This window comes from Danio rerio, chromosome 14, assembly GCF_052040795.2.
Source record: "Danio rerio strain M-AB ecotype USA chromosome 14, GRCz13ab, whole genome shotgun sequence".
Classification (NCBI taxonomy): Eukaryota; Metazoa; Chordata; class Actinopteri; order Cypriniformes; family Danionidae; genus Danio; species Danio rerio.
The window spans coordinates 25299911-25324570 of record NC_141034.1 but is presented as its reverse complement, the minus strand read 5'-3'; the positions used below and the strand labels follow the sequence as shown (position 1 = coordinate 25324570).

The 24660-nt window shown below is 36.7% G+C and overlaps 1 protein-coding gene across 13 annotated transcripts in view; it reads right to left on the bottom strand.

Annotated features, from left to right (window-relative positions):
• ctbp1 (C-terminal binding protein 1) overlaps positions 1 to 24660 on the bottom strand; it is a 59606-nt gene that overhangs the window by 20641 nt on the left and 14305 nt on the right. For 4 of the 13 annotated variants that reach the window (XM_087280803.1, XM_087280804.1, XM_087280802.1 and 1 more), the window contains exon 2: positions 7520 to 7674. In XM_087280803.1, the coding sequence (XP_087136929.1) occupies positions 7520 to 7657 (138 nt within the window). In that variant the 5' untranslated portion in view covers positions 7658 to 7674. 13 annotated transcript variants of the gene reach the window in all.

Here is a 24660-nt window from a genome sequence, read left to right as displayed (position 1 = left end):
CTCGTGATAATGAACATACAAATTATTGTAGGAACTTCAAAACATTATGAATAATTACTTTCCATTTAAACTTTTTGTTTAACAAGTGTTTTTTAATGAATATTCACATTGTATTTCACCGGTGTTTATAAGAGAGCCAAATGCTTCTAGATCAATTGGTCAGCTAAATAGTTCATAACATTTCCACATGTCAATCTGGCCTTCTACATTCTGAAATTTTGAGTAAAAATCCTTTGACTTTTTATTGCGCTGTTGTGTATTAAAACTATGTAATGATTAGCATTACATTTTTTAACTAAACTAACATTGAAAACTACCAAAGCTTTCATTAATCTTAGGGGATGCTAATTTCTTAGTTATTGCCTAATAAATCATAGTCGTGATCTGATTACTAGTAATAATTGATTTATTAACTAGTGTTAATAACTAATACAATTCTGTTGTATTTTTAAATTAATATTAAAATAGAAAAGTTCATAAACCTGTCTTTTTCTTACTCTTGATTTGAATCTATTAACTAACCTTCACTAATGAGATTTCATTGTAAAGTTGAAACATTTGTTTACTCTGAACATGTATATACAATAAAACAATACACTAAGTATTGTTACGTATTATACCTGTTTTTTACAGATTAGGTCAATATCTTGATAATACTGTATATTGACAAAAGCTTCAACAATTAATCAGTCAAACAGCAGGGAAAATAAGTATTGAACGCATCATGTTTTTTTTTTATTTACAATAACAAAGGACAGAGAGTCGCTGAACAACTTCAGAGAGAATTCAGCTGCTGTCTGGGCTTTCCCTTCCTTTCTACACCTCCCTTTCTTCATGTGTTCAATACTTTTTCCCTATGTCATTTAATTTTCTTAAGCATAACTTCATTTGTAAACTAATTTATTTGTTTTGTTTGCATATTTGGATTTCTTTGGTTGTGGGGAAAATTTAAAGTCAACAGCACCTTTAGAAATATGTTTTCTAAGCAAAAACAGTGATGTGTTCAATACCACGGCGAATGAAGTTCTGCACAAGACTTTTGGCCAGCGGAGAAATTAAAATGGTCGTGCCCAACTGAGTCTGGTTCTCTCAAAGTTTTTTTTTTTTCTTCACTCCCATCAGGTGAAGTTTTTTTTCCCTCTCCGCTGTCGCCACTGCCTCGCATGGTTCAGGATTGGTAGAGCTACGCATCGATGAATTGGCTCTTCAGTGTTTGAACTCTCAGTAATGATTAAATCACACTGAACCGAGCTAAACTGAACTGAACTTAAACACTAAAACCTGAACCACACTGTTCCAGTTACTGAACCACACTGTTCCAGTTACTATGACCATTTATGTGAAGCTGCTTTGACACAATCTACATTGTAAAAGCGCTATACAAATAAAGCTGAATTGAATTGAATTATTTTCCTCGCTGTATGCTTTATTTATAAACAAATCAGTTGTTTCAGACTAGAACCAGTTTGTTGCAGAAGTTATCTAAAACATTAAAGCAGATATTACTGTCACTCAATCTATTAAATGCATCCTGACAAAATAAAAACATTAATTTCTTCAAAACTACTTTAACTTTTAACAATATTATTGAATGAATCTAAAATAGTTGTCAACGTTTATTTATCTAATTAAAATGTCTAGTAGAGTGTAGCTAAATTCATATACTGTGCCTTCTGTTATTGTATCTGTCTCAGAGTTCATGCACGCATTTTCTACATACAGACATACAGTACAACACTGAAGTCAGATGCAGTTCATTCACTGCTGAGAAACAGGTCAAACATTATTCGTTGTGATGACTGACAAAGAGCAATGTGTTCTCTCACAATGAAACATCACAACAGTACTCAACGCATTCCGCCCATCCAGTCTTAACAAATGCAAAAGAAAATGATTGATCGATAGCTGTGAGCAAGTGAGATAGAGAATGAAATAAATAAATCACACAAAGTACAGCGGGGAGGATGGCTGCGAGATTTCATCACACTACCCAGTGAATTCATCTAATGAATCATTCTACTCATTTCTGGCAAAAAAAAAAACAAAAAAAAAACGCTCACAGCCTCATAAATATTACCCCATTGTGCAAGCTACTTTTTTTGCCTTGGAGATGAAGTGCTTTTTCCATGTAACAAAGCCAAAGAGGCTCCATCATGTTGAACCAGAGGGATCTATGATGTATTGCAGATCCATACCGTAACATATATTACATGATATATTCATCTGTGTAAACCGCTGAAGAAAAAAAAATACCACTCCACACAGTTATCATAAATCTTATAACACTTGAACAGCATTCACAATGAATTGCAATTCTGCAAAATGAAATATCCTTAGTGAAATCGTGGAAATTAATAGCCAGAAATGTGTTTTATTCGTTTGGATTTGATGGATTAAAAAAAGTTTCATGGTTTTTCAACCCATACAACCTTTAGGCCCGTGCACACCTAGATGTTTTTTGCTCGCATTTTCCGATGACGTTTCACGTCTCGTGACTAAATAAAGGGCGTCAATGTGATTGTGCACACCAACGTGCAAAACGCCATGCGCAAAAGCATCAATTAAAAAAAACGACTCATGCTTGTTTTTTTGTTTTGACGCGCCGCTTCAAACCTTCTCCACTAATCAGATTGGCACTTTTGTTCAAGTGCATGGAGCTGCTGAAGTTACAGTAAACAGCACTTGGAGGCGCTCAAGTGCAAAACCGTCAATGCGAGCGCACATTGAAGAAGATGCCCACAGGCGATATGAACATTTATCTGAATGCACTGGTGAACAATGATCATTTCTTCATCGCTTAAGCTGGAGCTGCTGCTTGAACCATCCAAGCTTGATCGAGTCACCTGAACTTAAACAACAAGTGTGTAAACTTTCTCTCCCCCTTTTCCTCTGTGTCAGAAGCTTAAAGTTGTGTAGCGCCATTTAACGTCAAGGAGTGATTTTTCATGCTCTTCTGAGTGACGCTAGTAAAAATCGCTTGGGTTTGAATACGGAAAAAACCTCTCGTAAAACGCTGTCGATAAATACAAATGAAAAGTGTTCCGGTGTGTGGGAGCCTTTAGTTGCAAGGTTATTATAGTTAACGAAAATAAACAAAATAAATGCACTTGACAAAACATTTTCGCTAACTGAAACCAAAATAAAAACGAGTTTTTTTTAAAAACTAGAACTAACTGAAACTGTATTGTGTACATGCAAAACTAAAACTTACTAAAATTATAGCAAAAACGTCCTTCATTTGTCTGAATTGTCAAATCTGTTTACTTCGCGCTGCAAGGTGTTTGACCCGTAACGATTACAGCAACTGCCATTGGCCAGATCCAGACAGTCTTCTTCCAGTCATCTTCTCTGTTGCTCTCACAACAAAAACAATGACTTGACAGGACAGCAGCACGGAGACAACATTAAATACGACTTGAGCAGACACTTAAAAGTATTATTTAACCCATTTGTGCTTAATAATGGGTTTTATATCAGTATTACTGATCCTGATCGTGACCGAACTGTTCTTTTTAACAGGATTTTATCATACAATATTTAATCTGATGATTTTGAATCTTGTACCTAACAAATATACTAATTAACAAAAAACAAACAAAAAACTAAAACTGACAATGAAAATAATAAAAACTAAACTAAAACTAAGCAATTTTTTAAATATAAAAACTAATAAAACTAGTAAATTGGCCTCTAAAAACTAATTAAAACTAACTGAGTTTGAAAACAAAAAGTCAAAACTATTGAAAAATCCAAATCTAGTATAACCTTGCTTAGTTGTGCCAGCATAGATGAAAAAAAAAACATTTATTCAGCAGACCATCTTATCCAATGCAATGTAAAACAAAAATAATACAACATCAAAGCATTTCACACTTATAAATAGTTAACACTTGATTATTCAAATCATATTTAAATATGGACCTTTTATGACGCGTGTAATGGTCATCATAATCTATAATCCTTGAAAGTTTTTAACATTTTGATTTTTAAAAAAAACGTATGAACATTTATGAATGTATTATATCATCTTTACATCAAATTATAAAAAAAACTATAATATATAATTAACTATAATTATAAAAAATTACCGCTAATTGCCATCTTCAGTCTCACAATATTTTTTTTCCTTTTTCTGAAAGTCTCAATAACACCATTGTGTAATTTTTTTTTATTATGTCATTTGCATGTATGCAAATGTATATATGTACGTACATATGCTGTTTTGTAGGCTGCATTGTTATTATCTGCCTAGTTGATGGAGGAAAATGAAAACAAATCATTAAATATATTTGGGGGAAAACAGTGGGTTATTCTAAACCCCAGATGAAAAAAAACTTGCTTCATATTTTACACTGCTCACAATTAACCCAGAGTGAACCGTTAATTCTGGGTTTTCATGCACCTATGCTTTACATGATATTTTCCAAAACCCTGGGTTAACATCTTAATTTGCAAATCTGAAGGGAGCATATAAACTCTTTACATTTGAGAAAGAATGAGATCTTAGGATTATTTTCCAGTGTTGGATTGCAGGCAGAGGGGCATCCGCTGTGTAAAACTTATGCTGAAAAAGTAGGCGCTTCATCCCGCTGTGGTGACCCCTGAAGAATAAAGAGACTAAGCTAAAGAAAAATGAATAAATGAGATCTTATGAATTAATACATATCAGCCACTAATTCACCAAAGTCTACAAATATTTAAAAAGCACTATAAGATCAAACCTTGTATCCTCATATTTTAAATTCCCAACTGCTATCAAGATTTTCCTGAATTAACTTTTTAGACTGCAAAGGTAATAATTAAACCTACTACCTACTAAACCTCCTACACTCCAACTGATGCATTTTCCATCGGCCCTTGGCATTTTTCTCTTAAAATACTAAAGCAACCACTGACAATGGAAACACAACACATAAGCAAAATGTGCTGCGTTTCCATGACTGTCCAAAGCTCATGAACATAAAAGCACACGACTAGCAGCACATTGTTTTACACTGCCCACTTCACACCACAATGTAGAGTTAAGGCTGCGTGTCCACCGAAGCGTTTTTTTCTCAAGCTGAGTGCTTGTTTTTTGTTGCCGTTCATGATTGCAATTTTTTTTTATCGCCTAGCAAAAGCAGTGCAAGTTAAAAACACAGCACCCATCAGTGTCACTTTTAAGCTAGCTGTCCGATCACAGTGGAGTAGGGCCAGGACACAATCACACGACTGTCAACAAATAATCTGCTAAAGACTCTTAACTTAATGGTAAAGTCGGGATACTCCTAATCATAGCAAGCAATGGAAATAAACGATGGTTTTTAGAAAAGTGCTTGCATTTCTGCAAAAACACTTCGGTGGAGACGCAGCCTAAAGGGCCGATCACATTGAACATGCTTTTCCGCTCCAAAAACGCAAGGAGCACTACACTGCCTTTATTGTTGACAAGAAAAAAAGAAGCACGGTGCGTTTTTTATGTCGCTAGGCAAAGACTAAATCAGCTGCGTATTGTGCGCTAGTGTTGCTGTTGATATTAGTATAATTTTTATATTTAATAGTATTTTGATATTCAAGATTTGTGAGTCATACAACTGATAACTCAAAACAGCAACCACAAGTCTCTCCTCCATCTTTAAAAGTCTCCGTAGTTGTCTTGACAACACAAATAGTGCAGGCACCTCAACAGAAACCCGCCTCTGCTTTCAATTGATTGGAAAAAGAAAAAGATTCAACTGACGTAATTGAGGCGCAGCAGGCGGTTAAACCCTCGCGGCCGTTAGTAAATCATTCAAAAAAGGTACTTCTCAACACAAAAAAGCGTGTTCGCTGTGATCAGCCCCTAACACTGCTAACCATGTTCTTAGTGAAGGATTTCAAACCCTCAGGAAGAAATGCTTATGCGTGAAACGTTCCTTTAGACAGGTTAAAATTACATTCGGAATATAATCAGAATCAGTTTTATTACCAAGTGTGCTTCACACACACAAGGAATTTGTTTTAGCTACAGAATCTTCCATTGTACATAAAGTGACAAGTGACAACAAAAAATAAATATGAAAAAAGACGATAAACATTAAACAGAGATGCAGTTAGTCAAGAAATCTGGATGTTAACTTGTATGTAAAGATTTGTTATAAATGTACAGGTTATAAGGTGCTGTGTACAAATGCAAATGGAGAAAGTATTGCATTGTATATTGATAAAAGGTGCTGTGTATGAGAAAGTATTGCACATATTTTTTGCACAGTTGGGGGATATTTAACTGTTCATAAGGTAGATGGCCTGAGGAAAGAAACTTTTCCTGTGTCTGGCTGTTTGTGTGCTTGAATAGTAGTGCACTACATATCGGTGACCATATCGGTATCGGTCGATAAACGTTGATGTCTAACGTAATTGTTATCAGGTTGGTAGGAAAGTGAATTATCAGCAAAAAAACGATTACTTCTTCCAACTTTTTATTGTGTGCTGCTGGGCATGGGGATTTGATTAGTGCCTTCTACATTACACAGCATGCTACATGCAGCACAGCAGATACACACTTAAGAAACTTTTTATACTAAAGGAACAAATAGATTTCAGCGAAGTGGAAGTTATTCACTGAGAGAAAAAATAAAGAAAAACAAATTCCGATTTTTAGATCCTTTTGGCAAAAGATCTAGATGTATATAAGTAGTTTCTTTGTTTTTAGTAAATGTTTTAAGTAAAAATAAATAGTATTTATTTCTGACTATCAAGACCTGTTTTAATCTGCCTATTTATCACTTATTGGCTTTCAAATATAAATGCTTAGATATCTGTATCACGCAAATGTCCTTATTTAGAATGGAGATAACCTATGATTAATGTCGACATTAATCCGGATACATTTGAAAAATGTCCAAGCACATCCACACTATCATTTGCAAAAGCTTCCCAAAGTTGGTCATCCACACTGAAACCACAGAAAACGCTTTTATTGTGCATGCTTCAAGATGTAAAACGCTTTCTTTGACCTTGCTTCATGTCTGTATAGTGATTATTTAACTTTCAGCTCTTTGATACGTTGAGGCCAAATGTCAAAGCTCCAAAAAGCTCCCCCTTTTTTAATAGGCCAACAGTGATACAGTTGTTGCTGTGAGTAAAATGGGAGTACAAAGTTGCAAATGCAACAACACAACAGTAATTCCAATACAGCAGTTTTGAATAAACATCCAGTGTCCATCAAAGAAAGAAGCATGTGCAAACAAACATTAACTTTAAACAATGCAGTCAAAATGGAAAGCATCCAAAACAACTGCTCTACAGTGTCATCCACCATTTTATCTAAATTGGTCACATGACTAAAAATGCGTAATCTTTTTCCTATTTAAAATGTATCCCTTTTATAGAGTGTTTTCAAAAAGATTGATTCAAAAAGACCACAAATTCTGTCTCGGTATGAACGGAAAGCCAAAAACGGATAAGAATATGTTTAATAGAAAACATATTAGTGTGGAGTACATTTGTTAAAAAATTTGAACAAAACTAATCGTAAACGAAACTGCATTTGAACATTTACCTTCTCATGGATCTCCTGAGTGGACTGGGCATCGCAGAACGCCACAGTGGCCACGTCCTTCAAGATGGGCATCTCCACCGTACAGTCCCGTCCATCTAGCAGGGCCACCAGAGGACGAGGGTGCATGGGGCCATTCATTATGGGAGGCCTGATGCCTGCAGACAGAAATAAATCAAGTGTTACACTTCTTGAACTTGCGCTTAAGTATGTTTACAACTAATTCACACTGTACAGACGGATGCCAACCAATGCAGAGCAATCACCAGATTATAGTGTCACGTTTCAGCCACTTTACACCGCAACAAACGCTAAACGAGCAAGTCCATTCCACTAAAACAAGCACGGCAGATGTCAGCGCGGTTAACACGCTGATCTGACAAGACTCCATGTAGAGTCTGTATGAATCTTTTGTAATGAAAAAAAGGAGACATGCTACTACTTGGCTCGAGGCACAAACCACAAATATTGAACGCCATAATATAGTTATTATGAAAAGATCTTTAAAATAAAGTGACTCATAAGCACAGAAAAAGACATCACAGTGTGTTAGCATCTGGTTGACTGATTCCTGCCTTTATTGCTCAATATTAAAACCGTTTTTTCATGTTTTGGAGCAGCTACTACAGAAAGAGAGCTGTTTTGGCTTTTATAAGGACACATCGAGAGAACTAAGGCAGATATGTTCCTGAAACCAAGACCTTTTTAACATAAAATTGTTCACAGGAATTAATTGATTGATTATTGATGATACCATTGGGTGAAAAATTTCAAAATATTTCCATTTTTCCCTTGCACTGCACTAACGAACAGCGCGTAAAACATGTCAATTACTGGTCAGTCACATTTGATCAAAACAAATGGTTATACAATTACCTGGCTATAATACATAATAAAGCACACACTTAATACTGACTAATTTATACAACAACTAATGGTATCATGAGGAAATCCACACGTGCTTGTGTAAATCAGCTTTAATGAAAAACAATGGACTTCTAATCCTAATGTAACTGCAGCTGATGCAGAACAGATGATGTGTAATAAATGAATGAACACCTGTTTCATTTTTCTGTCTTCGCCTCAAGCTGTGCTATTATAAGCTCTGCTCCGCATATTATTTACTGATCTAAGACCACCAACATTTCCAATATATACACTGGGTTTTTCCTAAGAGAATTACAGTAACGGCTACTGCCAGACCCAAAGTGATGTTCAAGCCTTGGTCATGTATTTAATTACGTTTAATAACATTAATGCTATCCTCTTTAAATAAGATGATGTTTTATTTGATAAGATTGCAAGAAAAATGTTAAATGTGTTTTTAAGCAGCAAAAATGTTATGATCCGGATACCACCTCCACCTTTGATGACTGATCACTACAAACTCACTTTGACAAATATTGCAGCTGTTGGAAAACATAATGTACTTCTGAGGCTTTTTCAGGCTAGAATGTTAGAATTAGATTGCAACTATGCAGTTAATTTATAAGTACAGTGCCTATTTTAAATATTTATAATTTCGGGGATACAGTACAGCACGTCAGCATCCATCAGACTGTCATCCTAAGCAAAGCAAAGACAGTGGACATTCCACCACAAGAAGGCAACAGAGACTGCATAATAAGTTGTTAGAAAAAAAAAACTTGGCATAATTTCAAACTACAGCTGATCAAATCATTATAAAAGAGGGGAGTGACACTTTAAGTCAATCTCTCTCTTTTGTATGTTGTAGTGCTGTAATTATACCATAATAATCTGGTAGTATTTGCTTTGCTTTGGCTTTTTTAGGGTTAATTATTGTGATACTGTGGCAAGGGAGGCGAGCATGAGTAATTAAAACACTCCAACTACTTACAAACGCAGAAACCCTGCACAATTCACTGCTTGTGAGTTTGCTGGACAGTCTTTCACTGACACTAAACAGCAGAAGGCCCTATTTCACTGTGATTGAGAAAATGAAAGTAAAATCCATTTCTCTCTCTTTCACTCACACACACACACACACACACACACACACACACACACACACACACACACACACACACACACACACACACACACACACACACACACACACACACACACACACACACACACACACACACACTCTGTGGACTTTTGACCTGTTGACGTGACTTTTCACGATTTTAATTTAACATTATTGTATAAAATTATTTATGCAATGCATGTTATTTTTCATTTGATTGTTATTTTTTGAATTTAATACTGTTAAACTCCACAGTAAAAGCACTGTTTATTTAAAGAGCCCATATTATGGGTTTTTGAAAATTCCCCTCCATGTAGTGTGTAACACAGCTCTAAGTGAAGTGAAGTATCCAGCTTAGGCTTAAATCTGTTAGTGTACAGTGTTTAAAACTGTTGATTCATCTATAAAAGAGTCGACTCATAGTGCTTCAAACGAGTCGCCTTGATACCGAGTCATTAGGTGTTTCGCCATGACGTACGAACGAAACCAATTTATTCACGTGCACGCGCAAACCCGGGAGATTTCAAACCTGAGGCCCCGCCCTCTGACGCAGAAACCCAGACACACACACACACACAAACATGCCGGTCGATTGAAGTCACACTGCAGATAGATATTATATCGAGTCTCTACTCAAAGATGAAACATCAGCATTATAACCAAGCAGTTGGAAACTACTGGAAACTTCTGCAAACTACATGCTACAAAGAATACTTCATCTGCGTTTGTTAAAGGAAGGATCAGTAGAGTAACTTACTGCTGGACGTCAGGATGGGTTGCTTCCTCCATTTCTCAAGTGTAAGTACGTGCGATTAAAGTTGTTGCCTCGTTGACTCTAGCTTGCAAATGTATTTAGTTGTGATTTGTTACTTGTAACCGCGTGTACTGTATCCGGTTAACTGGCTATATTCTCTTATCGCGTGCAAAGTCACGTTAAAAACGCGACGCGTGCTGCTTTGTTTACGCAGCTCCGTGGACGAGGGTAGTGTGTGTGTGCGCGTGCGTTGTCGTCCGGAGGTATGCGTGTGTGTTTGTGCGTGTGTGTGCGCGCGTTGTCGTCCGGAGGTGTGAGTGTGTGTTTTTGTGTGTGTGTGCGCGTGCGCGCGCGCGCGCGCAAAGACGAGGGCAATGTGTGTTTGTGTCTGTGTCTGTGAAAAGAGCAGAGTAAAACAAGCTATGTGATCTCCTCAACAGTTTTTGGAGTTTTTGCTCAATAAAATAGTTAATCGTCTGAATTTTCAAGTCCATCGACTGTATTTACATTGACCCACTGAAAAACATAGCTGTTTACAGTTTACATTGTTTTGTTATTCCTAGTTATGTCCTTATTGAATAAGTTATGTGGAAGTCTGCTACATTTAGAGAAAATCGCTTCTGCTTTACAAAAATAAATCATTTAAACCATTGTTAAGTTGTAGCATTCTCAAGGCTTCATGGTATTGCAGTTCCTTGCTATCTTTTACTATCAAACATTTTTTGTATTCAGTCAATGTTTGTAATGTCGATTCATCTCTGATGTGGCAGGTTTAAATCCTTGCAGAGAAAATGAATGAGAAAAAATACTTCCTGATACAGGCAGCTGAAAAGGTGGGCAGTTACTGCTGTATTGACATTGGCGATAAGTTTGCCGCTTGGCTGAGTATAGCAGAAGCTGGCATTCTGCCTGGTGTCAGTTTAAAAAACAACATCGACCAATAGATTTCCAACTGCTAATTCAAAATTTGGGGCCAGTAAGACCCAAGTTTAAAAAAAAAGTTACTTTTGCTAAACCAAGGCTGATTCATTTAACCAACTTTGTGTAAAAACAGTGATTAGAAATGCTATCACAGAAACTATTTTACGTTTTTTTATTATTATTATTGTTATTGTGAAGTTTAATATTCATCAGCCTTTACTTCAGTATTCAGTGTCATGTCATTCTACAGAAATAACTTTAACATGTCGATTTGGAGCTTAAGAATCATTTATTATTTTCATGATCTTAATAAAATTAATCTTCTGTGTAGTCAATAGCTGACCCAAGTTCGGGTGCCAGCTTAGCGACCTTTTCCTTTCCTTCACTCCCAATTCACTTCCTGTTAGTCTGTGATGTGCTGTTCTATTACAATAAAGGCCAAAATACATCTTATCAAAACAAAGCATGCCGCCTTTTGTTTCTGTTGAAACCATAACATATTTATTCAAGATTCTTTGATGAATATATCAAACAGAAATCTTTTGAAAAATTGTAACTGTCATTTTCATCGGTTTAATGTGTCTTTGCAGAATAAAAGTATTAATTTCTTTGAGAAATCATACTAATGCCAATTTTTGGAAAAATAATATGAATAAAAAAACCTGGCCTCATTCAAGAACCGAGTTCAAAAGTTAAAAAGGTTACTACACTGCCATATAACACGAACTTGTATAATTTTAGGTTTAACCAAAGTCCCTTTATGTGTATTCTAGAGTCTTTGGTCTAACTAAACTTTTAAATGAAGCAGATATTAATATTTTTATGGAAGCCATGATATTTGTTAACACTTATTGACAGTCAGAATAACTGTATTTTTGTGAATATCATAAATAACGTTACTGTCATTATTTGCTTGTTAAGTTGTGACGTATTGTATAGAAAATAGTTTCCAGGTCCAAGCCACAACTCATTTGCACAGAAAATATTTGTTTATTACCCCATTATCATTACACATTAAAGTGAATTTAATCTAAAATCATGGTGTACATGACAGTCTCTGGACTTACTGCATCACAGACACCAATATTTTAACAATTTATAAAAAGATTTTTTGGCAATCTGACATATTAGGCATGGATATACACAGGGTTTATACACATTTTTACTATTAAAATTTCAGGACTTTTCCAAAACTTTAAGGTAAATATTCATGATGTTTTATGTAATGTCTATGTACACGTGGTAAACAAGAAGCAAAATGTATGTTCAAATTTATTACAGCATATCAACAAATGTGTGACTATCTGTGTAGTTTATATTAAGTTTTACATCTGCAAAATAGTTTTTAGAAAGTATCTTGCTGTCCGTGTGAAAATATTTTAGAAATGTTGGCTTGTGTTATAAATAATAGTATATTGTATTATAAATGAGCCTTTAGCACCCACAGTATCTTACCTCTGTAGTAATTAGAGATTGTTTCGGGACACACCACTCAAAATGTTTCTTGAATTACGATGAACGCCAGTGAACGAGAGGCGAAGCTAAAACTGTGAGTTGTGAAAAGACAACCAGCGCAATTGTATTTAAAATTTACTCGATATTATTATCTCAATTATATTCAAGTACACAGATATTTGGTAAACACATTTTCATGAATTTTCCAAAACATTTTGGGTTTTTTGTTCTTCCAAAAACTTTTCCAGGCCTGGAAAATCCCTTGTCCATATCCCATGACTTTTCCTAGGATCGTATAAACACTGTATTGTGATCGGGATTTTTCAAAAGTATTACATTGCTTTGTAAACCTTTATTATTATAATTTGTTGAGTCTCCCCATACAGTTTGATTTAACGATTGGACCCGGAATCCACTTAGCGTGACATCACACTTAACAGAGAAATTCATCAGTTTGTCCTTGATGAAAATAATGTTTTTGAATGGTACTTTTTGAACAGTAATATATCAGTTTCCACAACAAATACGAAACAGCATTTTCAACATCTTCCATGGTAACAAACCAGCATATTAAAATGATATTTGAAGAATCAGACTGTAGTTATGATGCTGAATATTCCGCTTTGAATTACACAAATAAATTACATTTTTAAAAATAAAAAAATATTTAAATAATATTTCATAAAACTTGTTTTTATTGTATCGTTTTTACTGAAAAAAATCTAGCCTTGATGATCAAGACTTTCGGCTACATTGAAATCTTAACGCAAACTTTTATAAATAAACTAACACTGAAATTAGAATCAATTTGATTTAAGAAATAGAGAATGAGCAAGTTTATTCCTGCACCTCAAGCATAACATGATATTCAGCATCTTTTAAAAGGGAGACATTTAACTATTTTTTAATAATATACTCACAAAAGAACAATATGTGCACCTGTGACCTCTCCCAATCTTACCATACACAGCCTGGCAAGTGCAGACATGGTGTAATCATGCCCATAAGACACAGACACACCCACTCCTGCTCTCAGGGTAGTCTCTCACACACACACATGCACACATTTACGCACAAACAAGAGCTTTTACCTCTGTGGGGAGATCCCTCACTTTCGAGCATCCGTTCCCATACACAACCAGCTGTTTTTTCCATTTGTAATGAAGGTGAACTTTTACAACCATGAATTATGTGTCAGTGACATCTAAACTACCCCAGCAGGATCCGATTATCTTCGAACACAGCCACTGTTATTTTCTTTTTTATTTCTCTGATTAGGACAAACTAGCAACGACAGTCGCACATGCATAAAAGCTTGGGGATTAAAAGCTACAATTAAAAAAAACACAGCTTGCAAGATCACAGGTAAATCAAGCACTGGAGGAAAAAAGCAAAACACATGGCGCTTTCTCACACCATACACAGTTCTGTCAAAATCCCTCGGCGCTCTGTTCATATTGCCCTGCCCCGAGGGTGATCTGGATCTGTTTGAATTAGCTAGTTCATAGCAACAAGAACCAACAGGGTCAGTCACACACCGAGTCTAAAGACCTCGACTGCCCACGGGCGATAATTCAAGCTGACATGCCCCCTTTGTTGCCTTCTGGTGAAAATGAAAGCCAATTTTAAATCCCAACCTCTCATTCATCGGGCGAAAAGAACAAATCAGTTTTTTTAATGACTCGGTTTTACTAGTCACAAAGTGAGCAGGGGTGAATCCTATTTTTCGTAATTCTTGGAAAGCAGGTGTAATTTCCTGGGAACGTTTTGAGAATGTTCAAATAGAGGAATCATAGGAGTATATCGTGAATTCCGTTTGTCTGTAACTTTTAATAGGCAGCCTCCTGAAAATCTATGAAATATGAATTAAATTATGTTCTCGTCAGATCAGAAGATCCAACGTGAATCAAATTTGTCTAAGATTGATCAATTAAATAGAGGAGTCACTTGAGTATATCATGAATAGCGTTTGTCTGTAACTTTCATTAGACAGCCTCCTGAAAATCAACGAAATATGTACGAAAATATCTTCTCGACAGATCAGAAAGATCCAAAGTCAATCAAATTTGTCTAAGATTAACCGATTATAACGACAATTATCTACGGTTCAACAATAAATCTGTTACCTAGAATTACGCAACTATTTCCATGAAAACCCTAGTCTAAGTATTCCTGCTTTTTGACTTTTCTAGCATAAGAATTTCTTTCGAAGAGAGCAAAATTAGGAAGTAAGTCAAGGCCGGAACTGGAAGCCACATTTCCACTGCACAATGTGCGGGAGGGCCAAAGGAGAGAGAGAGAGAGAGAGAGAAAGAGAGAGAGAGAGAGTCATGTCCTTGCCAACCCCTCAAATTTTCCAGAGGGGATAGTGTGTGTGGTTTTTTTTATCTTTCGAGCTTGGAAAGATTCATGCAGCTAATAAAGCGAGCCATCAGCCCTGTCTCTGGGATGAAGAAAGCAGAATGCGAGCGATTGTACGTGGATGAATGGTTGAGATGAAAGATAATAGGAAAGAGGGAAAAGCGGAGCACAGAGGAGGGGAGGAGGAAAGGAAGAGGGGGAGGGGAAGCCAGAATACTGTACGACAGCCGAACCAACTCAAATATTGCCTCACGTATCCGTACAACACTTCTGACGCGTGGCCCCCATGCAGAAGGAAAGGTAAACGTTTACCTAAAGGCAAGCCTTTGTTCAGCAAGTGTGAGCTTCCCATCTCTTAGGATCCGCCAGAAAAACGAGCGTGTCTCCTCAGCAAGGCATTCACCAAAATCCTCAGCATATGGCGGCTACTTCAATTTTCTTATTCCTTCTTTTCTGTGAGTAGCTAGCTTCAACACGCACGCTGCCACCCCTCCTTGTGTTTCTCTTTCTCTCCAACTCCCTCTCTCTCCCCCCCAGCTCCCTCACTTTCTATTTCGACTCTCTCACTCGGACAAACACGCATGCACACACAGAAAGCAAGTGTCACTGCATTTATGGGAGTGGGAGAGCGAGAGAGAGAGAGAGAGAAAGAGAGAAAGCGAGTGCGAGGTGGCTACAAGAAACACTGAAGAGGAATGGGGTGGAGCCAGTGCTCTCGCAAAATTGATCTTTTGTTTCCTGAGAGGGGGCAAAAAGAAAAAAAAGATAAATGGAAAATTGCAAAAGCGAAACAAGATCAGGGAAGGGAAGTTTGGCTGTGTTGTCTATTGTTAAATCAAGTTATGATCTTTTTTATGTAAAACATACCAATAAAATGTGTGTCACATTAAAAAAACAGGAGTTTGTTTTTTGTAGATAAATACTCAGAGTGAGAGGTAATCAAACGCCTCTGACAGTGATGGTCCTGGGTTATTAAGTTCTCAGAAAACCAATTACTGAATCCCACATTCCTGATAAGCAGCTCAGAGATGTCTGCAAAAAGAAATAAGCGGAGTATAAGCGGTGTTAGTTGCCGCTCACACAAGACACACTCTTGCATTTTAAACAGCTTCAGGCTAGACAAAGCAAGTGTTTCTATTTTCATTTTTAAATGTTGGTAACTGTACATTAGGGTTTCATTTGTTAATCGATAATGCATTAGCTAATGTGAACTCAAAAGATGACAAAAATAACTCTGGATTTTAGTATAAGTAAATGCTGAAACTAATTTTAACTGTAATCAGGGCTTTACATGACCTTTTTTCATCACCACCCGCTGTGGCTAGTAGATTTCTAACATTAATAGCCACTCGCCATTTTCACTAGCCACGATTTTGTTGTTGGGAAAACACATTTTATATGCAGAAATTTGACTTTGGTATGCTAAAATGACTTAATTTAGGTTTTGTGTTATGTCCACATGCCTTCTCGTTTATTTCACTTTTTTGTGTGACCTTACTCAATGAGCATAAGCAAATGGTTTGTGGTTTTATAGTGTCGCATTGCAATTAGTTTTTATTTCACACGACTTTTCAGAGCTCAATATTTAAATATATATTAAGAATTTACCAAATGTATCTCTGACTACACCAAAAATAAATAATAATTATTTCTTAGCCACAAATTTTTAAATCACATGTAAATCACATGTCAAAGCATAAGCAGCAACCGCTACTGCTTACAAAATGGTATAAAAATACACTACCGGTCAAAAGTTTGGGGTCAGTGGAATTTTTTAATGTTTTAAAATAAGCTTACTCTGTTCACTAAGGCTACATTTAATTCATCAAAATAAAGAAAAAAATTTACAATTCTGTAATGTATTGCATTATAAAATAACTGTTCAAAAGGTAGTTTAGAATTTAATTTAATAATTTATTCTCTTGAATTTAAAGATGATTTTTTTAGCTTCAATACTCCAGTTTTCTGTCACACGATCCTTCAGAAATCACTCTATTATCAATTGTTATTATTATTAATATTATTGTTATTATTATTATTATTATTATTAGTATTATTAATAATGACTAGAGCAATACTTTTATTTGAAAATACATACAATAAGTTATAAATAAATATTTAATAAAGTATTTAACAATTATTTTTTACGTGTAACAAATGCAAATTTTCTTTAAAAAAACATGAAAAAAACGACCCCAAACTTTTGACCTGCAGTGTACATTAGGGTTGGGTCAATAGACAATGCCATCGTCCATCGCCTATGGTCAATAGACATCATGATGCTGAGCCAGCATCGCAGATCACATAGCCTATTCATACCAGAGTCCAGTGGAAAAGTGACTGGCAAGTGGTAATTTGTGGGTAACTTATCTTTATTTATTTATCATTTGGTTATGGGTAAAACAAAGACCATGCAGGACAGGTAGTTGAAACGGTAGGTTAAATAATTAATTATTCATAAATAAATAATTCACCGGCCCCTACGACGACGATGCCATCGTCCATCGCGATGTTTCACATTATACATCGTACGATGCCAAATTGGTCGACAATGCTCAACCCTGGTGTACATATTTTTGTCCAGTCTACCTTATTTCAAATAGAATCGATAGCACCATTTGCGTTAACTCTAAGCACGGTTGTTTTGTGCAAGTAAACGGAAGCATGCACGTTTTTTAAATTTGTGAGTATCACATCACTGTACACAGAAATGATTATCCTGCTTTATTTTACTTGCCCAAACACAATTTTTTTTATCTGTCAAATCAAATCAAATAAAATCCAATCAAATCAGTCTTTTATTTGTCCCAAACACTTTCGTATAGTGAAATTGAACCCCCCACAACCGTGTCTTGCTGCTTAGATCACATTTGCACACACATTGTGTGTAATTTTCAACCAGATAAAGTGGCTAGTGGAAATGTTTGTCTAACCCGCCACAGCTGAAATCTACCCACATTTGGTGGGTGTTAATGTCAAGCCCTGACTATAATTATGTAAACATTTTTAATTTATGATAAAGAAATGGTTTACTCAAAAATAAAAATGTGCACCATTACTATTCTATATCTATTATAGAACAAAGAAACTGAAACTGGTATGCAACAAGCTTTGGCTCAAGTATCTCTTTAACTAATACAGATGAAACCTTTTATACTTCAAAAAAATCTGCACAATCGTGAAAAGAATCTTCAGTTTAACACTGTTCTTTAAACGCTCTTTAAACGTCTTTTTTCTCACGCTTTCCAAAGTCATTTTAGCCTTTATCAGAGTGAGTCATTAGCTTTCAACTGAAGCTGTTTAGTGTCTTCTGATTCATTTAAACTCACAACCCACATCAAAGTGATCAGTAGATGCAGCATACAAAGCCTATAATTCAATTCTGTGCAAATGGGCTCAGAATTTGTCAAATGTTGTAAAAGATCTGTTGATACTATATTGACATACCAATAATTACACACCTCAGTTTGCAAAAACAAACAATAAAATCCTTCATTCTAATTTGTAATATGCATTTAAAGCATTTTCACTAGTTTTCAAAAACAATTGTTCAATTTCAAATGTAATATTAAACAGGGTTCCCACACTTTCATGAACAGCAGATTCAAGGACTTTTTAAAGCACTATTAATTTTAAAGGAAGCACCGTTGTATTCCAAAACTGTGCTTAATATTTCACTTAGGCTTAACATTTATGTTAAAAATTTGTAGTTTTCAAAAATTAACCATTTTAAATAATCATGTTTAAACAGTCACATTTAATGCAATTTGTTGAAATTAAATACCACTACACTTATATACAAAATCCAGGAATAATGTTCCCTGTAATGCAGGGGTGGCCAACCCTGTTGCTGGAGAGCCACCTTCCTGTAGATTTCAGTTGCAACCCATATCAAACACACCTGCCTGTAATTATCACACGGTGTTCAGGTCCTAATTAATTGGTTCAGGTGTGTTTGATATGGGTAGCAACTGAAATCTGCAGGAAGGTGGCTCTCCAGGAACAGGGTTGCCCACCCCTGCTGTAATGTTATCGCTGCAAAGAAATCTCCGTCTTGTTTTGCAATAATCCATGTCTTTAATGGCATTTCGACAAAATAAACAACCGTAACGTGAACATCGAGATGAACAGCAGTGGTGAATGTTTGATGGTAAGTTCATTAAGCTCATTCCCCTTACAAAAATAAATAAATAATAATTTAGACTATGTGTCCACGCTTTTGCTTTAATCTCTTATAACGTGATGTCTGGAAGATATCCGCATGAGGAAAAATGGGAAAATAACATTACAGTAATTTATAATAAACATGTTTTTGAAGCGCATAGTAAAGTGTATAATGTGAACAACTTTAATAATGAAGGTTACAGAATACTGTATAAACTGTAAAACTGATAAACTGGAATAAATAACGTTAGTGTAAACAGTGGTGCATTGTGATGGTGTATAATTAAAGTAAAGAAATCTGAAGTCTATTGAATAATTTGCTTATTACTACAGTTGTGTTGTAGCGGTATTTGGCTAATAAAGTGGGTTGGGCGCCAGGGGTTGAAAGACCCCACTACAGTTTCTTAAATAATTCAATTAAATGAAAATTTAAGTTTCAACAGATGCATGATTTAATAAAACCAAATCAGATATTCAATCATACAACAGATCAATGAATTAATAAAGAAAAAAACAAAAAGAACAAACTTTAACTTCAACAAATTGTAAGTAAATCCATAAACCAAACAAACTTAAATTTCCAGGCCCAGGCACAATACCTTTTAATTACCTTTTACAAACAAAACCATCAACGGGTGATACATCAACCAACCATAAAGAAATAAATCAAATAAACCACTTCTAAATATACAACAACCAATATTAATCAAATTCCCACAAACATAATATTTCAAGTTCAAATCAAATCAATCACACATTCAAGAACTTATAGAACTCAGTTGTACACTTTACACATAGTAGATATTCCATTTGTGCACGCTGAATCAATTGCACCTTCAATGCACTTGAAATGTCTCTTAGTTCGTATACGCTAAAGTAGATTTTCCATTTGTGCACGCTGAAGTAATCGGGTAATTAATGCACTCTGAAATGTCTCTCAGTTCGTAAACGCTAAAGTAGATTTTCCATTTGTGCACGCTGAAGTAATCGGGTAATTAATGCACTCTGAAATGTCTCTCAGTTCGTATACGCTAAAGTAGATTTTCCATTTGTGCACGCTGAAGTAAACGGGTAATCAATGCACTTGAAATGTCTCTCAATTCGTATACGCTAAAGTAGATTTTCCATTTGTGCACGCTGAAGTAATCGTGAACGCAATGCACATTCATATGGTTACTCTACCATCTCATTAAATCTTTTGGACATACATACACATATACAAGTTAACCAAAACAATATAAATCAAAGAAGAAACATTTGCTTACCCGATCACCCGTCGATGCTACTGGGCCCAGAAAACTGCAACACAAATCCCGATCACGATAGTGATCAAACATTCAAACAAAAGGAAAGAAAAAACCCAAAACAAATAGGCAACTCGAGCGCCAAAAAACAAAATAAACCCGCGCCTCACTCCACAAACAAACCCGAGCGCATAATACGTTCACCATGCATCGCAAATACAACCTCCGCCAAAATCATAAACTCTTCCATTCATAAATGTTGCCGCTTCAACGTCCGCATCAAAAACATACTCGCACTTTCGATGCCGTGACCAACTTCAAAGAACACTGCCACTATCTCAGAGCAAGACCACGCAGCACGAAAACACATATTGAGCTACAAAAAACGGACTCAAAGCAACAAGTACGCAGTGCGCTCTCAACACACACACACACACACTCCGTCAGCATGACCTCTCAGTGACCCGGAATCACCTGCATGCTGACTGCGTGATAAGGAATGAATGAGAGAGAGCGAGAAACCCATCCAAGGCGCTCTAAATAACGTTGCATCAGCTGACAGCAGTAACCCAATCAGACGTCACTCATACAATAATAAGGAAAATTCTAATGACGATCGTCACACTCTCCCCCCCATGGAAAAAGATCAGTCAAACTTAAAGAGGTTGTGATCTATAAGTTACTTACAAGAAATCTTTAGGGGTTTTTTAAGACCTAAAAATTATGCAGCAATAAAAAGACACTCAACAGCTTTCCATACCAATAACTCTACTCACCAAATAATCTGATCTATAAATATGGAAATCAGTTAAGTGATTACTGGATCTCAGGACTATTCAAATCCGAGAAATTCCTCATCTTCTGACTCTTCGACAAAAATTTTCAGGACCCTTTCTCTCTCTCTACGATCTAATTCCCCTGCGGAGGGAAATGCAGGTTTTAAATTGCATACATGAACTGTACGTAAATCTTCCCCATTATCCTCCCGAACAATCCGGTAGTTCACCGGACCAAGCTTTTCCACAATTCGATAAGGCCCAATCCATCTAGCTGCGAATTTAGCTGCAAATGCTTGAGAAGCCTTAGAAAGAGGATGTGCTCTCATCCAAACTCTATCATTTCTTGTGAAATGCACATCTCTTCGTCTCGCATCATACAAACGCTTCTGTTTTTCCTTAGCCCTACGCACATTTCTTTTTACCACTTCCTGCAAGTCTTTAAGAACCCTAAGACCAGTCTGGTGAGGCTCTAACACAAGTTCAAAAGGTCCTCTCAGATTTCTGTGCAATAACAACTCTGCTGGGGAGTATCCAGTACTCTCCTGAACAGCAGAGTTGATGGCATATCTCAACTCTGGTAAGTAATGATCCCACCGATTATGCTCACCAAACACATAAGAGGAGATCATGACTTTAATTACCTGATTCACACGTTCCGTAAAATTAGTTTGGGGATGATATGCTGTTGTTAATTTTTGTACCACTCCCCATCTGCTACACAGATCCTTCAAAATCTCAGATGTAAATTGAGGTCCCCTGTCAGATAGTAGGAACTTTGGAACACCCCATCGAGTCAGTACTTCCTTCCTAAGTGTCTGGGCAATTACTCCAGCAGTAGCTTTGCGAAGAGGAAACATCTCAACCCAGTGACTGTAATAGTCCACAACAACTAACAATTGAGTGTTACCCAGGGTACTACGAGGCAGTGGCCCCATAAGGTCCACACCAAGCATTTCCCAAGGCTCCTTCACTTCAGTTTGCTGAAGTTTTCCAGCAGGCTTACGACACTCTGGTTTATTCTGCTGACAACTAGTACAGTTCTTCACAAAGTCAGATACATCTCTCCACATATTAGGCCAAAAGGCAACTTGCATTAACCTTTTTTGAGTTTTATAACGCCCAAAATGACCACTCAATGGATTGGAGTGATATGCCTCCAACAAAATTTCTCTGAGAGTCTGTGGAACATAAATCTGAAAATGAGTTCCCTTTGTAGGATTAGACACCTTCCTATAGACCTTATCCTCTAAAATGACAAACTCAGAGCCAGATCCCTCATCACTCTGCTTTCCTTCTGCTAAGCTCTGATATATCCTTTGGATTTCTACATCTTGTTGCTGTGCAATCCAGATATCCTCATCACAAAGAGGAAATAGTGACACCATACTCTCTGTACTTTGCTTAGGAACATAGGAAGCTACCATTGGAAAAGAATCAGGAACGTCAATCCGAGACAAAGCGTCTGGGGCGCTATTAAGCTTCCCCTTACGATACTCAAGAATAAACTCAAACTCCTGTAGTCTCAAAGCCCAGCGAATCAGTCGGGAATTTGTTTTTGTAGTGTTGAACACCCAAAGAAGAGAGGCATGATCAGTGACTACAATGAAGGATTTTCCCTCCAAATAATGCCGCCACCGTTCTACAGCCCAAACCACTGCTAAACACTCCCGCTCAGTTGTAGAATAGTTTTTCTCTGCTGATGTCAGAGTACGGCTAGCATATGCCAACACCTCCTCAGATGCACCAAAAGTGGAGGGTCGTTGAGCAAGAACAGCACCTAAGCCGGTTGAACTGGCATCAGTATAAACTACAAATGTATGGGCATGATTTGGGTGTCCAAGTACAGGTGGTGAGGAAAGATGCCTTTTGAGGCAGTCAAACGCTACCTGGCACTCAGCTGTCCACTGAAAACGAACTCCTTTCTTCTTTAGAGCATTAAGTGGTTCGGCAATATCTGAAAAATTTTGAACGTACCTATGGTACCACCCACTCATTCCCAGAAACCGTTGGAGTTCCTTTAAATTTGTTGGGACTGGAAAATTCTGAATAGCTTCTGTTTTAGCAGGGTCTGCCTTTACACCATCAGTAGTCACAATATGGCCAAGAAACTTGATCTCTGTTAAACAGAAATGACATTTTGGAAGTTTGAGAGTTAGTCCTGCTCTCTGCAAACATCTCAAAACTTTCTGGAGGTCTAGGACATGTTGGTGAAAGTTAGCCGAATAGACAACTATGTCATCTAGATACACTAAACAACACTGCCCCAGATAGTCAGCCAAGACTCTATTCATAAGCCTTTGAAATGTGGCCGGTGCATTTTTCAGGCCAAAAGGTAACACCTTAAACTCATATAGGCCAAAAGGGGAGACGAAAGCGGTCTTGGCCATACTATCTGGATGCATGGACACCTGCCAATATCCACTATTTAAATCCAGAGTACTAAATATCCCTGACCCAGAAAGGGACTCCAAGATCTCATTCACTGTGGGAAGAGGAAATGCGTCGCTTTCACTGACTGCATTCAGTTTACGATAATCAACACAAAATCTCTGCCCTCCATCTTTTTTAGGAACTAACACAATAGGAGATGCCCAGGGTGAATGAGATGGCTGGATGATATCTTGATTGAGCATATCATCAATTTGTTCCTTTACAATCTCCTTTTTGTGTATGGGTAGTCTGTATGGTTTTTGAGCTACAACAACATCTGTTGAAACCGCAATCTTATGCTGGACAAGATGGGTTCTACCCAAATTAGGAGTACAAACTTCAGGATGGTCATACAAAAGAGTAAACAGAACATGAGACTCACGTTCTGAAAGATTGCTCTCCTTGATTTTACTTTGCAAAAGCTCCATCAATACAAAACCAGACTCTCCCACATCACTCTTATCCACACATTCGTTTGCTGTACATACAAACTGAACAGGAGGTATAGCAGAATACAAAGAAGCAGATGGATTATAGTTACCAGGTGGTTTACAACACTTCCAAGAGTCCCCTGGTGTAATAGGCGGTTGGAAAGGGAAAACCCGACCTTGTGGATCATCTGAAAAACTGTACAGTTGATCTTTAATGTTCAGTTGCAACCCCGTCAGTGCGATAAAATCTAAACCCAAAACCATTGAATACACAAGGTTCTGAGCTGGCAGAACTACAGTTGGAACTTGGAAATGCAAATCCTGCAAATAGAAGTCCAGTACTTTTTGGCCAAGAGGAACAGTAGCATCGCCATTAGCTAGATAAAGTGGTCCCTCATGCCATACATCTAGTCGCTCATTGGGTTCTTTTATCTTATTCCATAAATCGACGTTGAGCAATGTATAAGTAGCTCCTGTATCAACAAGTGCTTTACCACTACAGTTCCGAACCATCATGGGGATAACCAACTGACGAAGAATTTTAATACCATCTCTCTTATCCAGCTTCCTACCAGATGACACATCTTTTTTTACAAAGCGCTGAGTATCATAAGC